General features: G+C 35.5%; 1 protein-coding gene across 1 annotated transcript; it reads left to right on the forward strand.

Moving 5' to 3' along the window:
* Positions 1-21,605: 21,605 nt before the first annotated feature.
* On the forward strand, positions 21,606-24,011 carry LOC121240057. Its single transcript, XM_041137509.1, has 2 exons — positions 21,606-21,759; positions 22,265-24,011. The coding sequence occupies exons 1-2, from the start codon at positions 21,642-21,644 to the stop codon at positions 23,824-23,826; spliced, it is 1,680 nt and encodes a 559-aa protein (XP_040993443.1). The 5' UTR covers positions 21,606-21,641; the 3' UTR covers positions 23,827-24,011.
* Positions 24,012-26,257: the final 2,246 nt, after the last annotated feature.

Below are 26,257 nucleotides of genomic sequence, written 5' to 3' on the forward strand. Positions count from 1 at the left end.
ATCTTTCGTGTACTACTTGCACACTCTGCTGATGTGATGAAGAACAATAATTATTTTATATTAAAAAAAAAGAGTGACTCAGCCAATCACATCGGCTTGTGTGTAAATGAGTATGCAAAAAAGCATGCAAAAGTGACTTTTCACACTATAAAATTATGGGTGTTGTAGTCAAAGAAAGGTTGGCAAATGGGATTAAAGTGAAAAATGTTGAGGTGATGTGATTTGAAATTGAAGGAGCAACTTTCTTCAGAAAGCACAAAATAAAGGAATAACTGAGAGAATATTTATCATGATAATAGCATGGTTAGTTTAATTAGAAAAGCTGAAATTAAGTTTCATAGATTCCTAATTAGATGTCAATGGAAAAATAGTATAGATTTAATTTTTTAATTTATATTCTAATATTTCTTTCTTGTGTCGATTAGACTCCCTTAATAAGTGAGTTCAACATTTAATTAAATAAGATGAAGTTTTAGAATCATGTCTTAATTGATCTCAAAACTTCCACTCTGAGCCTGGCTCCTATAACCGGATCGACGTTACTTGCAACTGGCCATTTTACATACCAGATTTTGTGCCTGAAAACAACTACCGAAACTTTGTTTTGTGCTTTAAAATAGGACCATGAGAAAGTCAAGGTAGTTGCCAAAATCTGGAGGTAAGTGATGTGAATCCATATTTGTTCAACCTCCTACTTTCTCTATGTCTGCATATATATTTATTTTAATTCTTTATTAACGACTCCTAACAAGGTGACAACTGACAATTTCTCACTCAAGCAGTCGAGCTCACTGTTTGTTGACTTACTATTGTTAATTCTTTTGCGTGGAGAGAAGTTTAACTACAAACAGTACGGACCAACAACTGCTGCAAGTTCCAAGTTTGACAAAGCAATTATTAAGCAAATGACTTTCTCATAAATAAAGTGGTCAATGCAGACTCAATCCAGGGAACCGTGATGCAGCATGCAGCCTGAATTACCAGGAAACTTGCTGGAAAACTGTCAAGAAATGCACCCTCAATACCCGGGTGAGCTGCCGCGCGCTTGTTTTTGTTCCAAACATGCAGGCGGAAAAGCTGGGGGGAGCTGCTGCATGCTTTTCTGGGATTCTTAGGGCTTGTTTCGTTGAATGAACTTAAATTAATTACTGCAGGGCATTGCACCCCAAGTTTTGTCACGCAAAGCAAATTAATTGATCCTGTTTTCTTGAACGTCTCAGAAACAAAACCCATGCAGATCAAGGGTAAGCTACGTACGTACTCTTATCCTGGTCAGACATTAGTTTAAATCGAACTACTTATGTGATTCAAGAATGTAGGCGTGAGGCATGTGAGGAATGATGTGGTAATTTTTGTTGTCCATGCAGACAATACCATGTGATGCGCCCAAATCTAACCTAACTGGATACTTTATTTGTCCTTTGATGATCTTAACAATATTAATACAACACGCAAACTAAGCTTAGATCATGCAACACTGCAGCAAACTAGTTAGTTTTCCCTCCTTGATTGGTGTTATATGTGAGAAATGTGACTTTAAGAAAGGACAACATTTATCATGTCATACATATTATATATATATATAGATATATATCATGATGCATATTGAATGTCATCTCACCGACTAGATTGATCATGTTTGAACAACTACTGATCATGTATATACATGATATATATATATATATATATATTTTTTTTTTTTTCTTGCACGAGATCAAATAAGCAGCCTCTTTTGTAGAATATATAGAGAACACGGAGATTAGACAAAAGGGCGGTCTGTTGGGGGTGTTGGTCAGGCATGGCCTACGTGATTAAATGCATGCATATATAGCTAGTTAGGGATCGGCCAGTTGACCGACAAATCAAACCCTGATCGGTACTACTGCATGCATGAGTTACCACCTTCCACAATCTTCGAGCCCAATATCTACTCAAAGTTTTAAACTCTGCATATTCGATCGGGTACGTGCTTCTAATTATATGCGTACTATGTAATCATCACATTATATATATATATATACACACTTGAAGAAGTAACCCCAAACCCGGCCAATTATTATAATATATCATGATGGTAGCTTACATCACGTCAGCTCCCTGCATGCATCTTAATAATTATGGCAGCATTAATCTATTGATGATATCGATTGGATTGTACCAGTACTACGTCCGATTGATTTTTTCCCTCCTAATTCCTATATTATAATGATGAGATAGATAGATCATATATAGACAAAAACGTTAATATTATAGAAGATCACCAACGTCCCAGCAAAGACAAATTTGTTTGTTATCATGATGCTAACAAGTTGAGGGCACGTTATCTGTTACCAAAAATTATGCTTATTTGTATACAGTTATATACTACAAAATTGATAATTTTCTATCAAAATAAATCTATTATCATCCTAAATAATTATTTTCATCGCAAATAACTTATTCTTCAATTATTGAGACGAGATCATGAGAAAAATATTGTCATAGCAAAATCCAGAAATGATCCGGAAAATGCTCCAATAATATTCAATGTTGGGGCATTAAAATAAAGGATAACCTTTCTTATACAAGAGTCTAACGAAGAGGGGCCGGGGCAAAGATGAAACGTGCAGCTGCATGTATCTACCGAGCTAGCTAGCTGAATGATCAAAATCTTGCTGATCAAGCTAATTGGATTATTACAAAGATTTTTGAAGTATATTTTAAACAAAAAGAGCATATTTGCATGATGTCAGGAAGAAAATTAGATATATATATATATATATATATATATATATATACAGCAACTACATATATATATATATATATTTGAAATCATTATAAAGAGCCGATTGATCGAGGGCCCATAATGATAAGAAATGTAGCAAAATGAAGAAAAAGTAATGCTATATACAGTCGTGGAGTCGTGGAGTACGCAAGCATCGTACAATTGCTTTGAAAAAGAGTAGGGTCTACTATTAAAAAATTATTCTTTTTCATGTGGGTCTCGTATTTATTCACTTTTTTCAAAGTGATTGCGCACTCACGATTACAACTATCACACTATCACGACTACAACTATGCACTTCATATATATATGACTATAAAAATATTTTCTATTGATCTGATTCTACAATTACATGAGAATAATCACACTATTTGTAAAAGTAAATGGTGCTACATATGAAATGTTTTAGTCACTATGAGCTATACAGTGGTGCTTGATATGAGGCCTTATTTCTACAATTTATCTCATAACTGTCAATACTCCTCCTCAAGTTGGAGCATGAAGGTCTATAATACCCAACTTGGATCTGAAGAAGAAAAACAATTCTCAACCCAAAGGTTTTGTGAAGAGATCTACCTGTTGTTGGGAAGTGGGTGAATGAGTGGGAGTAAGTAGACCAGCACGAATATAGTCACGCACTAAGTGACAATTAATCTCTATGTGTTTGGTGCATTCATGAAAAATCAAAATGTGTGCAATATGAATGGCAGCTTTATTGTCACAATGAAGTAGTGCAGGTTGAGGATGGGAGATTGTGAGATCATGAAGAATAGATCGTAACCATGTAATCTCACAAGAGGTGTTAGCCATGGCATGATATTTAGCTTCAGTAGAAGAGCGAGAGACAGTGGATTGCATCTTTGTCAACCAAGAGATAGGGCTCTCTCCAAGTTTGACAACAAAGCTAGTGGTGGACCGTCGAGTCATAGGGCAACTAACCCAATCAGAGTCACAATAGATTGATAATTGAAAACTGCAGGCTGAAGAATAAAATAAGCCATAACTAGGAGTGAACTTCAAATACCGAAGTAAACAAAGGGTGGCTTGCTGATGTGGCTCATGAGGGGCATGCATAAACTGGTTCAGAATATTCACTATGTAAGTAATATCTAGACTTGAAATGGTCAAATAGATGAGACGACCAACCAAGCGGCAGTAGGATGTTGGATCAACAAGAAGAGTACCATTAGTGTCATTGAACTTAAGATTCTGCTCCATAAGAAAGTAAGCAGGGCGAGAGCCAAATTGACCAGCATCAGAGAGGATGTCCAGAATGTATTTGTGTTGGTAGAAGAAAATTCCAGTAGGTGACCTTGTTATTTTAATGCCAAGAAAATACTTCAGATTTTTGAGGTCTTTGATTTTGAATGCAGTAGCCAAGTGGTTCTTGAGGGTAGTGATGGTGGGTAGGTTGTTGCCAATAACACTAATGTTATCCACATATATCAGAATGGCAGTGAACAAGGAGCTCGTAGTCTTGGTGAAGAGACTATGATCAGCATGAGATTGACAAAAACCTGCCAACGAAAGAATATGAGATAGTTTGGAGTATCATTAGCGAGAGAGAGGCTTGCTTAAGACCATATAAAGATTTGTGCAAGCGGTATAAACGTTTCTCCCCCTGAGGACAATAATTGAGAGGTGGATGCATGTAGACTTCTTCATCAAGATCACCATGAAGAAAGGCATTGTGAACATCCAATTGGTGTAAAAACCAACTTTTAGTTGTAACTATAGCAAGAAGACAATGAAGTGTAACAAGTTTAGCAACAGGAGCAAAAGTATCATGGTAATCCAAACCTTATACTTGAGTGTAACCCTTAGCAACTAACCGAGCTTTATGACATTCGATGAATCCATCAACCCTAAGTTTGGTTTTGTAAACTCACTTACAACCAATGGCTTTTTTGTTGGCAGGACGAGGTTTGAGAGTCCAGGTGTGATTGGCTTTTAGGGCTTTGATTTCATTAGCCACAGCAGCCTGTCAGTGAGGAACAAGAACATCTTGAGAATAAGATTGATGGTCATGAACAGTTTTGGAAACAGAGGTGAGAAAAGTAAAGTGGTTGGGATTAAAAAAACGATAAGAGAGAAAATTAGGTAAAAAATGAACCGTACCTGAGAAAGTCTGTGGAGCAGGATTAAAACGTGAAGAATCCGAGAGATTTGAGCAAATATAATCTTGAAGGTAGAAAGGACGAGTGATCTGGCGGTGTGGTCGGGAAGAGACATTGGGGTGATGTGAAGAACGAGTAACAACCATTGCTATGCTGTCGGGTGTGCATAGAAGTGGAGAATGAAGATGGCACTGGGTCTCCTCTTGATGAACAATAGCATAGGCTTTGGAGATAGAGGGTAGAGGATCCATAGTAAGAATTTGGCTCCTAATGTTGTTGAAGGATTCATTGAGCCCCAAGAGAAATTGAGATAAATGTTCTGTGTTTTCTCTTGTTGAGGCATTTTCTCAAGCATTGCATGTGCAAGGATTAGGTTCCTGTAGAATCTACAATTCATCCCAGAGCCTCTTGATATTGTTGTAGTAGGCTGTAATAGTCATGGAATCTTGATGGAGAGTGATGAGAGAATCGGTGACCTAAGTCTTTCCATACTTCAGAAGGATTCTGACTATAGATCAAGCTTTGTCATAGAGATTTGTCGATGAAATTTAGAAACTATGAAAGAACCATGTCACAACACCTCTCCCACAATGTAGTGATGGAAGGATCTGTAGGTTTTATTAGAGTGTCATCAACGAAAACAAGTTTATTTTTGGCATTGATAGCCATACGCATGGAACGTTGCCATGAGAGATAATTGTCGCCGGTGAGAAGTTCTGGAACCAAGGTTGCTCCAGGGTTGTCAACAGCAGTTAGCAAATATGGTGAAGTGAGATCACTGATTAGTTGGGATTGAGTTTGGATAGGTGGTGCAGCCATGGTGTTTGCGGAAACGTTTAGAGGTCCCAAATGAGTTGCTCTGATGCCATGATAAAAAACGTAGGAGGGGGAAGAAAAAATGCACTTGACTGTGAAAATATTTTCTATTGATTTGATTCTACAATTACAGAATAATCACAGTACTTGTAAAAGTAAATGGTGCTACATATAGAATGTTTTAGTCACTATGAACTACTGTACGGTGGTGCTTGTTATGAGGCTTGATACGAGGCTTGATTTCTGCAATTTATCTCATAACTGACAATACATAAGAACAATAATTCAAACCTACCAGGTAGATGATGAGCATTAAAATACATTTTGAAGACATTACTTTCACGTAATTATCTTAATTTATGAAAACATTAATTGTGTACGTGACTGCTACATTTAATTGGCCGATATTGGAGGATTACAATCTCTCTCGACGTAACGTCCTGACTGCTAAGTCCTAACCGCCTGTCTGTCTCAAGTTTTAACCATATATGTGGTAATTAACCAACTGAGAAATTGATTAAATGGAATGAAGTCGTCCACTGCATGTCCTGATCATGCATGCCAAACAAATCAGAAAATTCAAAGACAGATTTTCGACAGTAGAAAAACACGACGTTAAATTTTCTTGGGTTCGGCTTGAATATTTATATCGCATGCATTACTTTACAATTTGGTTCCATTTTCAAGTCAAGGCGGCTTGTGGGTACCCTACTGACACTAATTGGATAGCGCCCTTCTATTGAAACAAGGCCTTGAATTCGAAGTCCGTTTCCACTTTAGAATATGAAACGAATTAAAATACAATATAAAAAAATGAGAAGAGGAGGATGAAAATCAAATTTGTGATTATGGACATCAAATTATATAAGTATAGATCCCGTTTGGCTATACAGTTCAGATAAAATGAGATAAAATATTTTAAATAATAGTGAAATTTTTGAATTAACATGAGATGAAATAATTTGTAAAAAAAATGTAAGTTTTAATAGTGAGATAAGATGAGATAGTTTTTAATTTTTAGGCTTTGAAAAATGTGTGGTTCTCATTGGTGATTAGAGAGGAAAAAAATATACTGTTTATGCACTGTTTACTGTCAATTTTACTGTTCATGTCAGTTTTGCACTGTTCACTGTTCATTATTATTTATTTAAGTAGATGTTTTCAAAATTTAGCGATAAAATATTGTGTTTGGATGAAAAAATTATTGAACGGTACATCTTATCTGTATTGGGTAACCAAACATGGCCTAAAATTCTTAATTTAATATGATTTCTAACATTTATCCTCATTCACAATATTGAAATATGAGTATAATTTTGAAATATGAGTATAATTTTGATATTCGTTGATTGATTATCGGTGAACTAATGATACTGGCGGCACCGACGAAGTGCATACATTTTCATATTCCAAATACCGGTAATGACCGGCAACCGAAATATCAAATTTGGATCTCTAGTCGACGATGGGTTAAGAAAGGGTCCAATCTAGCAAAGGGCTAACAACAAGTTGGAAGATTGATCCGGTTTGGATACAAAAGTCTTCCAACTCATTTTAATCCATCTAATCTAATCATTATAATTTTTTTAAATTTTCACACAAGATATAATAAATAATTCAACTTTTTCAAATTTTAAATTAATAATAATAATAATAAATAATATTCTAATAATAATTTATTCAATTTTATTTCAATTCTTCTCATCGCAACTCAATATCCAAACCTCCCCTCAGCCAACTATAAGCTAAATCTGACATTGGTCAATCATAGAACCAAAAGTAAAGGTAAAAAGTAGGTTCAGGGTTTCATACAATGCTCGTAAGAGACGTTTGTTTTCAGGAAACATCTCATCTCATCTCACCTCATTATTATAACTTTTCCAAATCTCCACACAAAATAAAATAAACAATTCAACTTTTTCAAATCCCAAAATAAAAATAATATTAAAAAATATATTCTAATAATATTTTATTCAATTTTTTAACTTTAATCTCATCTCATCTCATCTCTAAAAACAAACGAGTCCTAAAAAGAACAATTAGACTAATAAAGGATCTAATAAAAAAAGCTCACAGCTAACAAGGATACTTCAAAGACGTTGGCTTAAAATAAAATATGGTTGAACGACAATGAATCTTCTCTAAAAGAGGCAAACCCAAATGACAAATGGAAAGGGGTCCATAGGATTGACTACTAAGCCTGGCTTTAGTCAAGCACTATGATACCATAAAAGAAATTAAAATATAATAGAAAAAAGAGATGGAGAAGATGAGGGTGAGGGAGGGAGACTTTGAGGGCTTTGTATTTGTTATTCTCGATTGTGATCAATTATAAAATATGTCCCAAGCCCGAGACGAAGTTAGGATTATCACTTTGGAGGGCCAAATACTTTAGGTTGGAATAAATTGTTCAATGGAATTTTTAGGAACACCATTGACAAAATGATTAAAAAAAGTGATTAATGAGTTTAAAGAAAGTTTAATTAAAAAACGTATACATAAAGTTTAAACAAACATCAAAATTAGAATTATGACTTAAAATCTACACAAAAATTTTAGAGAATATTAGTGATGACTACAAATAAAAATACTTTATTTATCTTCTCCTATGTTTTAAATCTATTTAAAAGTAAATATTATTTTCTAATAAATCTCTCTAAGAATTGAAATTTTCTCTATCAAAATATTATATGAAATAAAATTAAATGAAAAATACTATAGCTGAAATATTAAATTTAGTTTGCTTGAATAAAACAGTACGATCAAAAGTTAGGAAAAAGCATTGGATGGGCAAAAACACCAAGTTAAAGTAAATTTTGTTTAGAACTTTGGGGCACGAGGCCCCCCGGGGCTTCGTCCATGCCCCGAGCTATTTATAGAAAAATTATATGGAATGAGATAATAAGGAAAACATTTTAATTGTTATGAAAATCAAATCTTTTAAAACAATAATTGTGAAAATCACAATGGAAGGAATATTTTTTGTCCCCAGTAGACTAGGCCTAGACTAACTCTAGGGAGCCCAACGGTCATGATGTAGTCGGCCGACCAAGTGATAGTGGAGAAAGAGGGCCCATAGCCCATGTGGGGAAAAGATCAACAAGGTAGATGAGACAACGCTTACTCTGACACAACCCTGTTTGGACGACCTAAAGGAATGCCACGTCCCATTAAATGGGCAGATACGAAGCGTAGACAGGAGATTCGGTAGGGAGACCACTATTCCAGACAGAGTGCCCAAGTAGCGGCCGCACCATTCCATTTGCCATAGGGAACGTGACCCGAAGAACCACGCCGCATTAAATGTGACGACATGGTTCCTCGTATAGAAGACGAACACCCCTAGTGCAAGAAATGAGGTCCACCTCGATAGAAAGCATAAAAGCTCAATCCTAGGTCAGAAACTAACTCTTATGCACTCTTACATTAAAAACAAACAAACAAACAAACAAACAAACAAACAAAACCTCTCTCTATCACCAGATGACTGACTTAGGCATCAGAGGTGTTTAATCACCCATTGAGCGCCATGTTGATTGTGTGCAGGATCATTGATCTCAATGTCCGGTGTGCTAAACACATCGTTAGCAATGACACTGTCTGTGGGATCTTTGTAAATTAACGTGTCTTTTACATGCCAGCTGCAATACGCTTTGATAGGAGCCATAGTCAGGAAGCCATCTTGAGGAACATGAAAGGAAGGCTCGTAGAATTGGAGGAGTGCATGAAGATGATGACAATGGAAATGGAAAATCTCCAATAGGAAAATGAAATCCTAAAGAGAAGGGAAGAAATGCAAGAGGATGCAGCACCGAGCCAAAACGAGCATGCCGAGTCGCGAAGTAACATAGGGATAGATGCCGACAAAGAAGAAAGAAGGAAGATGAACAACGAGCTATGTAGCCTCTTAGACAAATACGAGAAGATGGCCAAGAGAATGTGAGTGTTGTTGTCAGTTGACCAGCTACTCAATAACACAAACCTAGCCTACAGTGCGGATGTGATGGCAGCACCACTCCCACCAAAGTTCAAGGTTCCACAAATAGAGATGTAAGACAAGTTCAAAGACTCCCTCGAGCACCTAAAGACCTTTAAGGCCCCTATGACTCAGAGATGTATGCTACAATAGCCGACAAAGTCGACCTGCTTCTAGTGATAGGGTTTATCCAGGAAGCATGGTCACTTTTAAATACACTATCGTACCGACCGGTACGATTGAAATATGCAGTACGGGCCACTGGTCCGACACAAGTGTTACATATATTTCGTACCGGCCGTACCAGCCTATATTTTGGCCTGTACTGGCTTGTATTTCAGTCCATACCGGCCGATATTTCGGCCTTCAATTTTATTTTATTTTTTTCATATTTTTCAAACTACAAGCTCATTTTTTAACCCCCAATTCAGACTAGACTATTTATAATTTATATATATTTTATTCATATATTATTTTGCAATATAATTTATATATATAATTTATTCATATATCGACTATCTCGAAATGGTACACGAAATAGTACTTGTACTGAAATATTTTGTTCCAATGCCTTGACCGGTACGGCTTCCGGTACGGTATTCAAAACATTGAGCATAGTACCCCGAATTACTGTTTAATTTGGTCTTGGTAAAGAATTCGAACGGGAAATAGAGAATGTGTCAACTGCACAAATTTGAATAAAACATGCCCGAAAGACAGTTTCCTGATGCTGCTCATTAATCTAATAGTACATTTCACGGCGGGCCAACGCATGTTGAGTTTCATGGATGCCTACTCAGAGTATAACTAAATTCGAATGAACTCCGAAAATGAATAGAGAACATCGTTTACAATGGACCAAGGGCTATATTATTACCAAGCCATGTTTTTCGAACTTAAGAATGCAAGAGCAACTTACCAACGATTGGTTAACCCCATGTTTAAAGACAGATAGGGCGCAACATAGAGGTTTACGTGGATGATCTACTTGTCAAAAGTAAGGAACTCGAAGGCCTACATAAGCCTTTGTTGTCTTGCACTAGACTCGGTTAAGTTTCTAGGCTTCATGTTCTTGGAAAAGGGGACAAAGGCCAACCCAAAAAAGATCGGATTCATAATGAACATGTCGCCACCTCGGAATATAAATGAAATACAAAGACTGGTGGGATGGATAGCCGTGCTCAACCACTTCATCTCCCGGTCGATGGAAAAATGCATGTTATTCTTCAAGGTATTGCGGGAGGCACAATCCTAGAATGACGAGTGCAACCTAGCGTTCAATCTTGGTGAAGCAGAGTTGGGGGAAGCCTTGAACAAGTACATATCAGTCTCCCCTCATGTAATCTCGGCGACCTTAATAAGGGAAGCGAAGAATGCCCAGAAATCGGTGTACTATACAAGTCATGCGTTCTAGGCAACAGAGGTGACATACCCCCAGGTTGGATTTGTTGGCCTTTGCACTAGTGATGATAGCTAGGCGCCTGAGGCCATATTTCCAAACTTACCCGATCAAGGTCTTGATAGAAGCTCATCTGAAGAAGATGCAACAAAGACTGGATGCCTTGGCCCATTTGTTGAATTTGGTGATTGAGTAGAGCGAATTCGATATTAAATACCTTCCTCAGAATGTTGTATAGGGGCAAGTCCTTGCTGACTTTGTAGTTTTGAGTTCACTGAGTTCCCTGTCAAGATTGCGACGCTCGCCGGAAAGCTCTGACAGGTCTTCATTGACAACTCATTCTTCTGTGTTGGGGAGGAGCAGGAGTGCATATCACAACAAACTCTAGAGAAGAACATGACTACGCAATAAAACTCACTTTCAAAAATACTAAAAATGATGCAGAATATGAAGCGTCGTTGGCAGAGCTGTCGGTAGCCGAAGCACTAAGAGCTGTAGAGATCAAAGTAAGAGTCGATTCTCAGGTGGTCGTCAACCAAATCTTCGGAGAATTCACTGCAAACGGTGAAAGGCTGAAGAAATACTTGTAGCTAGTGTGGGAGAGACGCGACCATTTTTGGCATTTCTGAACCCAACAGATACCACGGGGAGAGAATTGGAAGAAGCTCAATATGTGCTGACCAAGATACACCAATGGGTGTGTGGAAGTCATCCCGGCAGAAGAGCTTTTGTCGGGAAATTTATGAGAGTTGGTTACTATTGGCTATATTCCCTAAAAAAGGTGGAAGAATTCTTTAGAAAGTGCTTAAAATGCCAGACGTATGGACGAACCACACTACCCACCAAAAGAACTGACATCGATCATGTCACCCTGACCATTTGTGCAATTGAGATATGTATGGTCGGCCATTTGCCCTCGAATAAGGGGGCGTGAGGTTCGTGGTCATCGTCACGGACTACTTTACCAAGTGGGTGGAGGCAGAAGTCCTAGCAACCATCATGACAAACAACATCACCATGCTCCTATGGAAGGCTATCATTTGCAAGTTTGGCATTCCCCGAAGCATAATCTCAGACAATGGATGATAATTCGATCTAAACCATTATCGCTATTGGTGTGCAGAACTCAAAGTCAAATTCTAATATTCCTACCCTTGTCTCCCGCAAGCCAACGAACTGGTCAAGGCAATCAACAAATCCTTGCTCAGGATCTTGAAGAAGAAGCGGACGGACAAGAAAAGAAGTTGGTGGAAGAACTCCCAAGGGTGATGTGGGCATACCGAACCACCATCAGAACACCGACTGGAGACACCCATTTCGCTCTCACCTATGGGAGCAAAGCGATGGTGTCGATGGAAGTAGGAATGTCGATCTACAGAGTCTAACACTTCGATCAAACCTCTAATGACGAGAAGTTGGAAGAACAATTAGACTTGTTGGAAGAAATGAGAGAGGAAGCCAAGATCCGGATGACGATCAACAAGAGAAAGGCAGAGCGCTACTTCAATAGGAGGGTTAGGCCCAGGTCCTTCAAGAGTGGGTGATTTGGTATTGAGAGAAACATGAACGACCATGCTAGAGGAAGGGAAGCTAGGGCCGCAATAGGAAGGACCCTTTTTTGTCATCGCCAACAGCAGGTTGGGCTCTTATCGCCTTAAGGATGCCCTGGAAAATGAATTATCGCATCCTTAGAACGTGCAGCACCTAAAGAAATATTTTTCTTGAGTGTATTAGAGGATGTATGTATTGGTAAATGCTGGAAACCATGAATGAAATTGTGACCCTCCGCTTGGGATGGAAATGAGACTTAGAGCGTCGAGACATATAACACAAGGTTACATACCCTCATTCATGACAGTTAATATGCAATGCATCCTATAAATTCATCTAGCAGTATGCAATAACCGCAATGAAATAAGGGTGACTAAATAAAACTTATGCCAGAATAGACTAAAACATCCTATTGTCATTCATAACCATTATGAGTTCAAATCATAAGGTAACATAATCTTAGTACAATTATTTTTGATAATAAGCCTCCATGGCTAAATCGACTGCTTCATGCGTTCTAATACATGAAGGGTTAGGGCTATAAACATCAAAATGAAGTCTAATCTTTTGTCGAGATCCGGCTCCTATTCAATCATTCGGATCCACTAGTCCATTTGATCTATACTCGTCGGGTTTTGACACAACTTCTATCATTCCGAGTAGAATGATAGTAGGTCCACAAATGGGTGAGATTTATTTGAAATCTCAGTAAGTTAGATAACTACCGTTCAAAAAGATAAATTATGCATGATGAATAATAAATATGAAATACGTGCGATGCAGAAAAATCAATATATGTCTACCATTCAAATTTCTCGAAATTTTTAGAAAAACGGAGGCACACATTTTCTTACAGAGAATATATTTTTCACTTTAACTGCCAAAAACTGAAAAACGTAACATTTCATCATTTGTAGCAAGTCACATTTAATCATATCATTAACATTATAACGTATAGTATCATCACAGTTTTCCATATGCACTATGAGTACTTACTGGTAACCGTACTACAACTCATGTTGAAACTATATTGTCTGCAGACTCGTTCTCATTGCATCTGTAACATAACATAATATCATCATAACTTCATAACATGTACACCCACTAGCCTTAGGTATCATAAAATTTGATTTCGATCCAACGTTCTTTAAAAAGAACCAATTCGAAACCTATTAACTGTTTTTCGTTAACCCAGAGGTTACTCCTCCATTTTTACTCACTCCAGAGTGGATAAAGAAGTTTTACTAGGATAATTCCTCATTCTAAACTTTGGGCTCGTGAAAAAAATTATTTTCATGCTCGTGAAAAATGCAGTTCATGTTTAGTGCATATGTAGAAAGTTTTCATGTAAAAATGAAATTTATATGCAATATGTTAAAAATGGTGAAAATGTCACATGTCAGGTAGGCAACTAGTCATGTAGTCAATGTTTCATATAACATAATGTTTCATGCTCAAAATGAAAATTATAACATGAATGTGGCATTTATCAATAAATCAAAAATAATTTATCAAGGTGTAAGTTAGAGGCCACCTTACAAATTGCCTGAGTTTAAAAAAAATCGTAGCGGCTATAATCAAAGTTGTACTAAGTTAGCATTTGAACTACTACGGAAAATGTTCGTAATCAAAAAGTTTCAAAAATAGATATTTACAAAAATACCCCTAAACTTTCTAAAATTGCCACGAAGTCCCTAATTTTTCACTATTTACAAACGAACTCCAAATTCCACCAAAATTCACAAACTTCATATATTCTATGCTATAAAATAATCTATTCCCTTAGAATTCTAAAAATCAAGTGTAACTAGTCCAAATACACTCAACCCGTGGCATGTACCATAGTTGATGCCTAAGTGCACTTTCAACTATTGACTCTTATGAATGCATGCATATTCAATTTTTTTAATAGATAATAATTACTGTAATCCTTAATGACATGTTAAAATCTTACTCTTAGGCCAACACTTCATCCCAACACTTAACCATGGCACAAAAAACTTAGGCTAGGGGTTGTTCAATCCAAGGCACACAAAAGTACACGTGTGCTGATTGGTATGGGTTTAGGGTTTTGACATGTCATTACCCTTAATGACATGTGTGAAGATTTTTCTAGGGTTCTAATATGATCTAAAGAATTATGCAACTAAATATTGAAACAAGAAAAGTTTAGATTGAAATGGCTAAAAAGATTAAGAAGAAAAATTAAGCAAAAAGCATGGTTTAAAGATCATTAATCATGGGTAAGTTCATTAATTTCCTTAATTATGGATAATTGGAAGTCCTAAGGGGCATGGGGTACTACTTGGGCTTGAGAGAAACTAATGATATGGTGTATGTTGGTTTCAAATAGAGGTGTGAAAATGCAATACAAGGCTTTGGGCCTTGTTGGGCTTAAAAGGCCATGAAAGGGAGTTGCATAGTTTATGGGCTTTGGGTGTGGGTTGATGGGAGGCCTTAGTTCCAAATTTTAAGAGGTCAAGACAGTCCTTAGTTCCACAAAGATTGGGCTTAAAAGGCTTGCCTTATCATAAATGGGACATGGGTCAAAGCTAATACCAAGTTAAGCCCTAAAGGCCATATGCCTTCCTCACACTTGGGCCAAATCATTCTAAGACTATGCCACAAAGACTTCAACTCTCACAAGGCTTGGTTCAAGGCTTTTAAGTCTTAGTCCATAACATTCTAAGTGTTTAATAGCCTTAAGTGTAGCACTAATGGGCTTGCTTACAAAACCACTCATATATAACCCTTCAGCTTAACTACTAATGACACTAAGTGCCATAGTTTAATAGGTAAAATAAAGCTAACAAATTCCCTTAAGGGAAAATAATAATAACAAAGTCCAAGACATCCTGAACAGGGCAGTAGAAACAAAGTTGCAATCCATTAGAAAACAAGGAAGGGTACAATGCCACTTTCGCGGCAAACTTTGAGTCGATGTCTCCCTAGCGAGCCCCCGAGATTTCTAAATCAACGGAGTCAAGCACCCCATAAGATGTCCTCACCGACCTCAGTTTTGCAAAGGAGGCTACTGAGGACCAATAGTACCCTTCGAAAAACTTGGAGCTATCTCAGACCACAGGAGGATCAGAACCCCTAGGTTCTTGGACGACTCCCCGAGATGAGACTAATGTGAACCCCGAGGTGAGAAATGAGAGGTGTTTTTGGGCACCATCGGAGATAGGAAGAGCAAAGGTTAGGAATTACCAAAGGATAAAAAAATTAGAGAAATGAGGGGTTGGGAACTCTTTGAGATAGTAGTAGGAATAAGAAGAGTGTGAAGGAAGGGAGAAGACATAAGATGGGACGCGAGTTTAAATAAAATGATTGTGCCAATTGGATTGCTCTGAGTGGGAAAGTGACAAGTGTCATTGAAGAGGAAACGGCTGAAACAGATCTTGTGATTTTTATTGCACTCGGAAGCATGTGATCGAGTTGCCACACGCAACCCCACACATGGGGAAGTGTACAAGTGCGCACAATTGACACAAACTGATTTGTTGAGCATTACAAACAACTGAAGCATTGCGGGATTAAAAAAAAGATAAAAAGAAAAAAAGAAGAGGGAAAAGAGAAAATTTCCATCGCACACTTGCGATAGACCCCACTAGAAGGGATATTTTTAGTCCCCAGTAGACCGAGCCTGGAACAGCTCTAAGGAGCCCAACAATCAAGATCTAACTGACGCACCAAGCAATAGTGGAGAAAGAGGGCTCAGTGCACATGAGGAAAAAGGATAAGCATGGGGGGACAACACTTACTCTGATACAACCCTATTTGGACAACCTCTAGGGACTAAGGGTGATAAATCATATTAATGGGTCGTGTTCGTGTTTTGTCAAAATATGTATATTATACTATATGAGTTAACACTAATATGACCAATTAAAATAGCAAGTTGACACCGTATGACACATTTTGACCCGTTATCAATTAATTAGAAAATGGGTTAATATGAGACGACTCATTTCAACCTGTTTTATATTAATGTGTTGAACTGACCCGAATAACCCATTCTAATTTTGACCTAATTAACATAATTTTACTTAAAATTAAAATGACAATATCTCCAAAACTATAAAACTAACTCCTAATTAACAATATTTATATTTTTCATATTGTAACACATATAAAACCAATATGACAAATTACAATCCAAATAATAAAAGCAAAACCCAAATTAAAATCAAATATTATAATCCAAACAGTAAAAATATCAAAATCAAATTCCTAACAATACCAAATATTAGCATAAGTCCAAAATTACAATCCAAACAATACAAACATAAACATCTTGCATAATATCAAAGTTACAATCTCATATAACCAAGCTTTTGTGCAAACCAATACTTCAACAATATCTGGTTCTAGTGCACTCCTAAACTTATCAATGGTACACCCACCAATACTAAAGGTTGATTCAAATGTAACGTAGAAATATAGCTCCAGTTGACTTTTTTGTATGTGGGCAGCAAAATCATCAGCTTGGAATGAAGCAAATTCCTATTTTAAAAAAAAGAAACAAAACTACAACAACAACAACAAAAAACTCAGTTTCATGTCCTCAATTCATTGAGCTCATAATTATACAATATGACAGCACATAATTCAAACAAACTCAGATATTCTTACAACCACATCTAATAATGCCACCTGAAGACATAATCATGAAGTATTGACAACCATATTAAATGACTTCTCAAATTCTCTAGGAACATATCAAGCATCACTTCTTCATCGATATCTATAGGATGCCTTGCTAAAGGAATATAAACCTTCATGATGAGAACTTTTTATTCATTATGCAAAAATAACCATGATCTGCCCTTTGAAGATGTTGAAAATTTTGCACCATTTCTAAATCAGAGTTCACGTGGATGAAAATGTTAGCATGAATCTTCAGATTGAAACTATTACTGCAGTTGTGTACTTCTCCTACCTGCAGAATATGTATGTTTGAGAAGCAAAAGTGAAAACAAGCACAATAGTAAGAAGGATCTAAGATTTGTTCGACCAGTTTGACATTTTATCAAACAAATTTAATGTAGAATTTTTTATACAACCCTATTATAGCAGCTAATTTGAAAAAGTTGAATTGTTTATTTTATTTTGTGTAAAAATTTAAAAAAATTATAACGAGATGAAATGAGATAAAATGAGCTAAAATGAATATGAAAATAAACGAGGCTTAATGGAAGCAGCCCATTTAGCTATACTGTATGCAATAAAGTTGGCACTTCTATGAATTTTCATGGCTTTCCAAGGCTTGATGTCTTTCAAGGTCCAGATGATGTCTGTAATAATGGGGGGCTAGCTATTCTCCATCGTGATGCTAGCGGCGTCTGTCCTATGGCCGTGATAACTTCTACAGAGTTGAGGTTGTCCATCATCAGAAATTCCTTGCCTTTCTTATTGCCAGTAAAGCGGTTTAATTTGGATTCCCCAACACTCGATTCGCTTGAGTAGCTTACGTTTGGTCCATGCATGCGTGTTATTATCATGGCAAATAGTATCTTAATTTGAAAGGATGTGGAAATCGTCCTGCACCGCCATGTCGAAGTTTTATTTGAAAGGATCCATTGGAGGTGGTCCCATTCTACCTTGACAAATAATAATTACAGCCTTGAATATACAATCATTGTACAATCATTTTAAAAAAAATAAATATATACGAGATTCACATAAAAAATTAATTTTTTAATAATAGACTCCATTCTTTTTTAAAGTGACTGCACGTTGCATTCCCCGACTGCATATATCATTACTCTTCTACCTATTCGTTATTTTTTGGATATTAAGAATATTTTAAAATATTTATAAATAATAATAAAATAATTTATTCATTACTTGCGAAATGATATATAAATAATAATGAAATAGTAATAAACAATAGTAAAATAGTTTAAAAATATTTGAGAACAGTTATATTTCTAAACATGGTCTTAGACCTAGTTTGCATAGCAAAATCCTTTTATCTCATTCTGTTTCATTTCATCTCAATATCCAAACACTACAAAGATAAACACTTTTCAATTTCAAATATTCAACCTTTTCATTTAATCATTATAACTTTTCTAAACTTCTAAATAAAATACAAAAAACAATTCAACTTTTTTAAATTTCAAAATAAAAATTATATTAAAAAATTATATTATAATAATATTTTTATTTTATAATTAATTTATTTATTTTTCTCTTTTTACAAAATTTCATAAAATATTTTAATTTTAATAATTATTATATTAGTAGTCACAAATATTTTTTTATTATTCACTTGTTAAATCTAATCTCGAACTTAGCTCCATGTGATCACTGTACGCCTTCTTTATTGTGTTGACCCAGTCAATAATTGTTTGCACTATGAACGACTATGTAACGTAGGAGCCACGTCATGTACTTAGCTGTCCCTGCAAAGAACAAAAAATAATGGGCTTCATTAGTATGATCTTGATCCAGTCAACAATGGGCCTATTATGGGCCACTGGGAGTGTCTATCCACAAAATGTGTCTAGGGTTGAGTGGCCTAAAGGGCAAAGAATGTTCGAGGCTCTCTCGAATTTGTGGATCTGGCTACCGACGCCTTCTCCGTATTTCACATGGATTTTCTATTCTGTATACTTTCAATTTTAATTAAATTAATCATTCCGATACTATTCCGTTGGTCAACCATTAGTAGTGATAGTTCGACACCATTAAAACTTTGACACATGTGCATCAATCGTATTTCAAAAACTAAAAAAATATAGAAATAATATAACAAAAAACAAAAAATTAAATCAAAATTAAAAAAAAAAATTCTATAAAATAGATTTTAATTTAAAAATGAATATCATTTTTAATTAGGATCTAATTATAATTTAAAATCTTACAAATATTTAAACGAATGTTAAGACTTAATTTGAATTTAAGTAAATAACTTCTAAGAAATTCTTCAATCTTGACTTTCTTTAAACAAAAAATAAAACTCATAAGAAAAACGTAGTTGTCCAGTTTTAATTGAAAATTGTTTTTTAGAAGTTTTTTCTTAATTTTTAAATTAATTTTCTATATTAGTTATGTGATTTTTTAGTTTTTTTCTTTAATTTTTTTTTATTAGTGTTGACCTTGACATTTTTAATAGTTGATTAACGGAGCAGTAACGAAAGAATTAATTTGATTAAAGATGAAACTATAAGGAGTAAAAAGTTTCAAAATTAAAACTTAGGAACTGATCTATCTTACAAGCAAACCACAAGATCAATTGCTTTAGTAATTAACTCTTTTATTTTATTTTATAGTATTATCCCTATATTTATAATGAGAATATTTTTAATATTTAAAGAGATTAGAGAAAATCATGTTCTTAATGCTAAATATGTTACTTAAATCTTTATAAATATAATCATTGATATATGCATATATAAAGTTTATATAGATATTAGTTGAATGTTAAGATATGTTCGTCAAGACTTGTTATAAACATTTCTAAAATACAATAGAAATAATCTATTTTATCAAAATGAAGGGGCTTGTGAACAAGTTCGAACTCGCTTAAATATTAAATGAACTGTTCATAAACATAAAATTAAACTCAAACTGTATTTAAATAAAAGTTAACCAAATAAAAAAGTTTGATCACACACTACTCACTTAAATTTGACTAATTTACACCTGCAAACGTGATCGTAGTAAAAGATCGTAGTTATGGACCATCTTTTACTACATCTCGAGATTGCTAGAGCGTTATGGGTAGACGTTTTCAGACGGCTAGAGCTAGCCTGAGTTATGTTTGCGATAATTGTCAAACTTCTGACATGTTGGTCGAACCTGGACGGTATTCCCCAAATTTCAGTTGTGTGGAAGATGATTCCTATCTGTATTTTTTGATGTATTTGGTAGGAATGAAAAGACCGAACATTTGAAGATGGTGAGCAAGCGCGTTGGAGGAGATTACATCACTTTTTGTTAAAACTCTATTTTCTTGGGCCAAAGTTGTAGATTTTTATAGCCTTGATTTTCGTGACATTTTTATTTCTATTTTTTCTTTCTAAATAGGTATTATCTCTTGTATATCCCATGTGTATTTGGGCTATACCTTTTTTTATTAATATATTATAATTTATAATCGTTTGCCTAAAAAAACAAAATCCTTTCACGGGTTGGCTGGGCTCCCATGCTTAAGTTTGTTATACTGAACTCATCTTGATTTGATTGAATTCGAAAAAGTTTCCCATTTAATAGTGCTCACGGCCTTCTTGTTAATAGATATTTTTAACTTTTTTCCCTTTGGGCTTACAAGTCGTGCATGGTCATGTAATCCTGTGCACATGTTTAATGCATGTGTGAGGATGTTGGTCAAGGGGAATACTACTTTTGTGGTTGAGAAAGCAGCTCGGATCATGTTTGATCTTGAGATTGAGAGAAAGTGTCCATAGGAATCGGAAGGCTTTGGGATACAAAACTGAATTTTGTGAGCAATAATCGAAGTGTCGAACTCCCTCCTAGAGAGGCTTAGTGTGAATGGAATGATTCGAAAAGAAGTAACTTGGTGTAGAAGTGAAGTTGAGCTAGTCTTTGAAGCATTTATATCCAACCAAAACTGATTTCCTTGCACGATACAAAATGCATCTTAAAAGAAACTTTTTAGAAAAATGTTTCAATTTGAAAGAGATCTCACAAAAATAAATGTATAAATTGACGTTTTTTAATGTAACACGTTAGATTGTAAAACTATTTTTATTATAAACTAAATTTAACATATCATACAAAGATATATTAATTTGTAAAATCTCTTTGTGACTGTAACACTTCTCAAATTTTTTATACTCCCGCCAGCTTCCACACATAATTTTCAACCATTTCATAAGCAGATCAAATATGCTTTTTTCTTTTCCCCATCCGCTTTATTATGCCCTTTGCATCCATATTACGTGAAGATTCATTTAGTAGTAGGTGGACTAATTAATACTCATCCGTAACATAGTCTATAAATATGGGGATTAATTTATACTTGACCTTTATTTGAATAACTCTGCAATGGAGAATCGTGATATCCTCCCTTCTTCGGCTGCAAATAATCTCTCCAAGAAGAGAAAGGCTCTGCCCATTGAAACCATGTTCAGGCTTCCTTCTCCACTACCAGTTTGGCCAAAGGGTATATGTACTGCTCTCAACTATCAACATGATAATTGTTAGGAACATGCAGATCTGCTCTTATTTTTTCAAGTACTTCAAATATTCTTATCCAGAATAATATGAAATAGGAATTTATATAAACATATCGTAATTTTCTATTCACAAATTACTCATTTAATAAACGAACCAAGTTAAAATTGAGTGCTAAATTAACCGACAGTGAGGGTTTGCCAAGAAGTCTCGTTTGGATAGTATGAGATGAGATAGTTTTAGATGAGTTAAATAAAATATTGTTAAAATATTATTTTTTAATATTATTATTATTTTAGGATTTGAAAATGTTGAATTGTTTATTTTATTTTGTATAAAAATTTGAAAAAATTGTAATGATTAGATGAGATGAGATAATATGGATTAAGAGTATTTCTGTATCCAAACGGAGCGGTGTAACTTCCTTCTTCTATTCATTGTTAATTTTTCATGGTGATATTGTTTTAATATTGGTTAAAGTTTTAGCTTTGCAGGTCAAGGATTTGCAACTGGAATTATGGATCTGGGAGGAGGACTACATGTGTGTCAAATATCAACCTTGGACAAAGTTTGGGCAACCCATGAAGGTGGCCCAGACAACCTCGGGGCTACGTTCTTTGAACCATCGCGAATACCAGATGGTTTCTCTATGCTAGGTTGCTACAGTCAACCCAATAACAAGCCCTTCTTTGGATGGGTTCTTGTAGGGAAAGATGATGGCTCAAGTGTTGCTTTAAGGAAGCCACTTGATTATACTCTTATTTGGAGCAGTGAGTCTTCCGAGATTAAGAGAGATGGCAATGGTTATGTGTGGCTGCCAATTCCCCCCGATGGTTACAAAGCCATAGGCCACGTGGTCACAAACTCTCCTCAAAAGCCATTCCTAGATAAAATCAAATGCGTTCGAGCTGACCTCACCGACCAGTGCGAGGTTGACTCATGGATTTGGGGTCCAGGTAAGGCCAGCAATGTCAATGTGTTCAATGTGTATGATGTAAGACCCAACATTAGGGGGGCTAATGCTGTTGGTGTCTCTGTGGGTACTTTTGTGGCCCAACTTGGTGGGACTGCCTCTCCTTCGGCTATAGCTTGTTTGAAGAATGCCAATCCCAATCTTTCTTCTATGCCTAATCTAATGCAGATTGATGCATTAATGCGAGCCTACTCTCCATGGGTGTATTTCCATCCAGATGAAGAGTTCCTTCCTTCTTCAGTGAGATGGTTTTTTATTAATGGGGCATTATTGTATAATAAGGGGGAAGAGTCAAAGCCTGTTCCGATTGAACCCAATGGCTCGAACCTTCCCCAAGGGGGTTCAAACGATGGTGCCTACTGGTTGGACTTGCCCGTGGATGCAGGGGCCAAAGAGAGAGTCAAGAAAGGAGATCTAGGGAACTCCCAGGTTTATGTACACGTAAAACCCATGCTGGGTGCAAGTTTCACTGACTTAGCTATATGGGTGTTCTACCCATTTAATGGGCCTGCCAAGGCTAAGGTTGAGATCGTGAATGTTGCATTGGGGAAGATAGGTGAACATGTTGGTGATTGGGAGCATGTGACCCTAAGAGTAAGCAATTTCAATGGGGAGCTACAAAGGGTATACTTCTCAGAACACAGTGGAGGGACATGGGTGGAAGCTTATGAGCTTGAGTTTCAAAATGGTAATAAAACTGTGGCCTATGCATCTTTGCACGGGCATGCCTTGTATCCGAAGGCAGGGCTTGTTTTGCAAGGAAGTAGGGGAATAGGAATAAGGAATGACATGGGGAAGAGCAAGATGATGATGGATACTGGTGCGAGCTATTCAGTAGTGGCAGCTGAGTATTTGGGGTCAGCTATTATTGAGCCAGCTTGGCTCAAGTATTGTAGGAAATGGGGTCCGAAAATTAGCTATGACATTGCGGATGAGATTAGGAAGGTGGAAAAAGCATTGCCTGGGCCATTCAAATCGGCTTTAAATCGATTTGTCAGAGGCCTACCAAATGAAGTCTTAGGTGAGGAGGGTCCTACGGGTCCCAACATGAAGAACGACTGGACCGAAGATGAAGTTTCATAAATGTGTATATATATTTATATATTTAACATATGAAGTTGTGGCTAATTTTATTACTGTGTAATGTGTGAAGTTCTAAAATACTCCTTTGTTGCTCCATGCTAATTTCTTTATAAATAAAAAATTTGAAAATTTAACTCCATTCCGTTTCTAACAAAATAGAGTTAGAGTCGGATTTTTGTTTTTAATTTCTCAATCGAAGTCGAAGTCGAAATCGAAGTCAAAGGTGTCTCCGGACCAACTCCTACTCTAATCCGATCCGATTTTATACTTCGACTCTAACTTTGTCCTCTGACTCTAACTTTGATATTGTACATATATTATAAAAATATATATTTATCTATATGTTAATCATATATACATGAAGTATAGTTATATAACAACAATTTAGATAGTTAAATTCAATAATATACTAGTATGAGCTAATTATTATAAAATAATATACTTATACTATAATATAAATAGACTTATAATAGTTTAGTATATGTAAACATCATGGTATTACTACCACACATAATTAAGTATAGAAATAAGTTAGACACTAGCTAGTATTGAAATAAGTCTACTATAATAAGTTAATAATATATGATACTAATTTACTAAAGTATAATAACAAGTAATAGACACTAGAAATAAGTTATAAATAAATTAGGCACTAACAACTGATATGGCATACATGGCAGTAGTTGAATTTTAAACCTATGATTTTTGTACTTTGTTGATAGGCTCCTATTATATTTACTGGTAATAATATTTTATAATTAAATATTTACTGTAAATACTAATGTGGAATGACCATTATCAGGGACATCTTGTTGATCTTGTTCAAAAAGTTTTGGTTATATTTTTAGTAAACTTGAAATTTAAAAGCTCACAGAAAAAATTTATTTAAAAATGGGTTAAATATGAAGCTAAAAAAAGAGCTCAAGAAAAGCCCAAATCTGACTTCTCTCCAACAAGTCGAAGTCTTGTCAGAGCGGAGTTGAATTGAAGCCTACACAAATCAAAGTCGAAGTCATAGTTCGGATTTGAACTCTGACAAAAGCCGAGTCGGAGTCGGAGTCGGATTTAGGGTATTCCGACTTTGATTGGGTCGGTGCTCACCCTTACTTCATACCATTATGTAGATTTCAAGAAAGAAAAAATGTTGTGTGCAGGTACGGATAGAGCCTACCATGATAGCTCTATAAATAAACTAGACTACTTGATAGATTGTTTGAACTCGACTCGATTAAACTCAAATTCAACTTAATTCGACTATTAAATAGGAAACTTGCAAATAAAGAATTAGATCTGGGTATTAAAAAGATATAAACCGGTATAAAGTTCACCTGATTCTGACTAACATTCGTGAACAAGCTCGTATAAAACTCGACTCGACTTGTCAGCTTGACTTGACTCATCAGCTCAAGTCATATATGTTTCTATATGTACATAAACATAATATATTATATATTTATGTTCACTACTTATATATTATATGTATATTATATAGAAGTTATGATGAATACATATGTTATGTGTGTATGATATATAAATGTATATAACATAGCCATAACTTATAAAAAATGTAGTACAAGAATTTATGCTTACATAGACATAGTAGTATGTATAAAAGTATCTATGGTTACATATAGTTATCACTTATCAAGTACTCTTACTAGTATCTTAAGTATATGAGTTGTACAAAAATTGCGACGGATCATTGTCGGATCGGGTCATTAACCAGGCTACATACAAACAAAATCAAACTCCACGCACAAGAACCTCAATATTTGAAGTGGGTCTACCCCTTAAAGTATCTACCTTTTTGGTGAAGGGATGAATGTATTGCATCATTACAAATTGTTGCTTATGATGTTCAACAATAAATGACAAAAACTCAAGCTGGGGCTGGGGTGAGAAGTGGCATGTGGAGGTTGAATAGAACAGTTACTCAATAGTGCTTAAATCATATTTTGCAATTGATTATTTGTGGGCTAGTTTGTATGATCAGTGTAGTCTACCTCTACTGAGGACCTAGTTTACTGCAAAACATAAGCTTAATTTGCTATGTATACTTGAGAATCACAAGTGTCTATATGTGTGGCCATCATGTATATCCGGGTGCTATGTAACGGGTTGCATGGTAAAACTAGTTTTATAGCTGCCATTGTGAAGCGCTATAGATTAAAGGTTTTAGATCATGTGTTCTTTTCCATGTTGCGGTTTATTTCTATTTGCAGATCATCCAAACATACACAAATTATTAAGAATGTGGAGAACTATGTTTCATGCTCATCAGGAGATATGAACAATGTAGTGGATTTGAATTATCTAATATTGCAACTAATATGTATATATAGCAGTTAGAACATTAATTTCAGAAGGATTCTCTCTTTAATGGAGCTCTTTTTACACATTGGTATCAGAAGTTTCAGTACTATATCAGCTA

The sequence above is a fragment of the Juglans microcarpa x Juglans regia genome, chromosome 7D, assembly GCF_004785595.1.
Source record: "Juglans microcarpa x Juglans regia isolate MS1-56 chromosome 7D, Jm3101_v1.0, whole genome shotgun sequence".
Taxonomy (NCBI): domain Eukaryota; kingdom Viridiplantae; phylum Streptophyta; class Magnoliopsida; order Fagales; family Juglandaceae; genus Juglans; species Juglans microcarpa x Juglans regia.

Bases quoted from the DNA above. Each gene is read 5' to 3' on its own strand.
- LOC121240057 (XM_041137509.1), top strand. From the start codon at position 21,642: ATGGAGAATCGTGATATCCTCCCTTCTTCGGCTGCAAATAATCTCTCC. The intron at 21,760-22,264 runs GTATATGTACTG...TTAGCTTTGCAG, and splicing joins ACTACCAGTTTGGCCAAAGG to GTCAAGGATTTGCAACTGGA.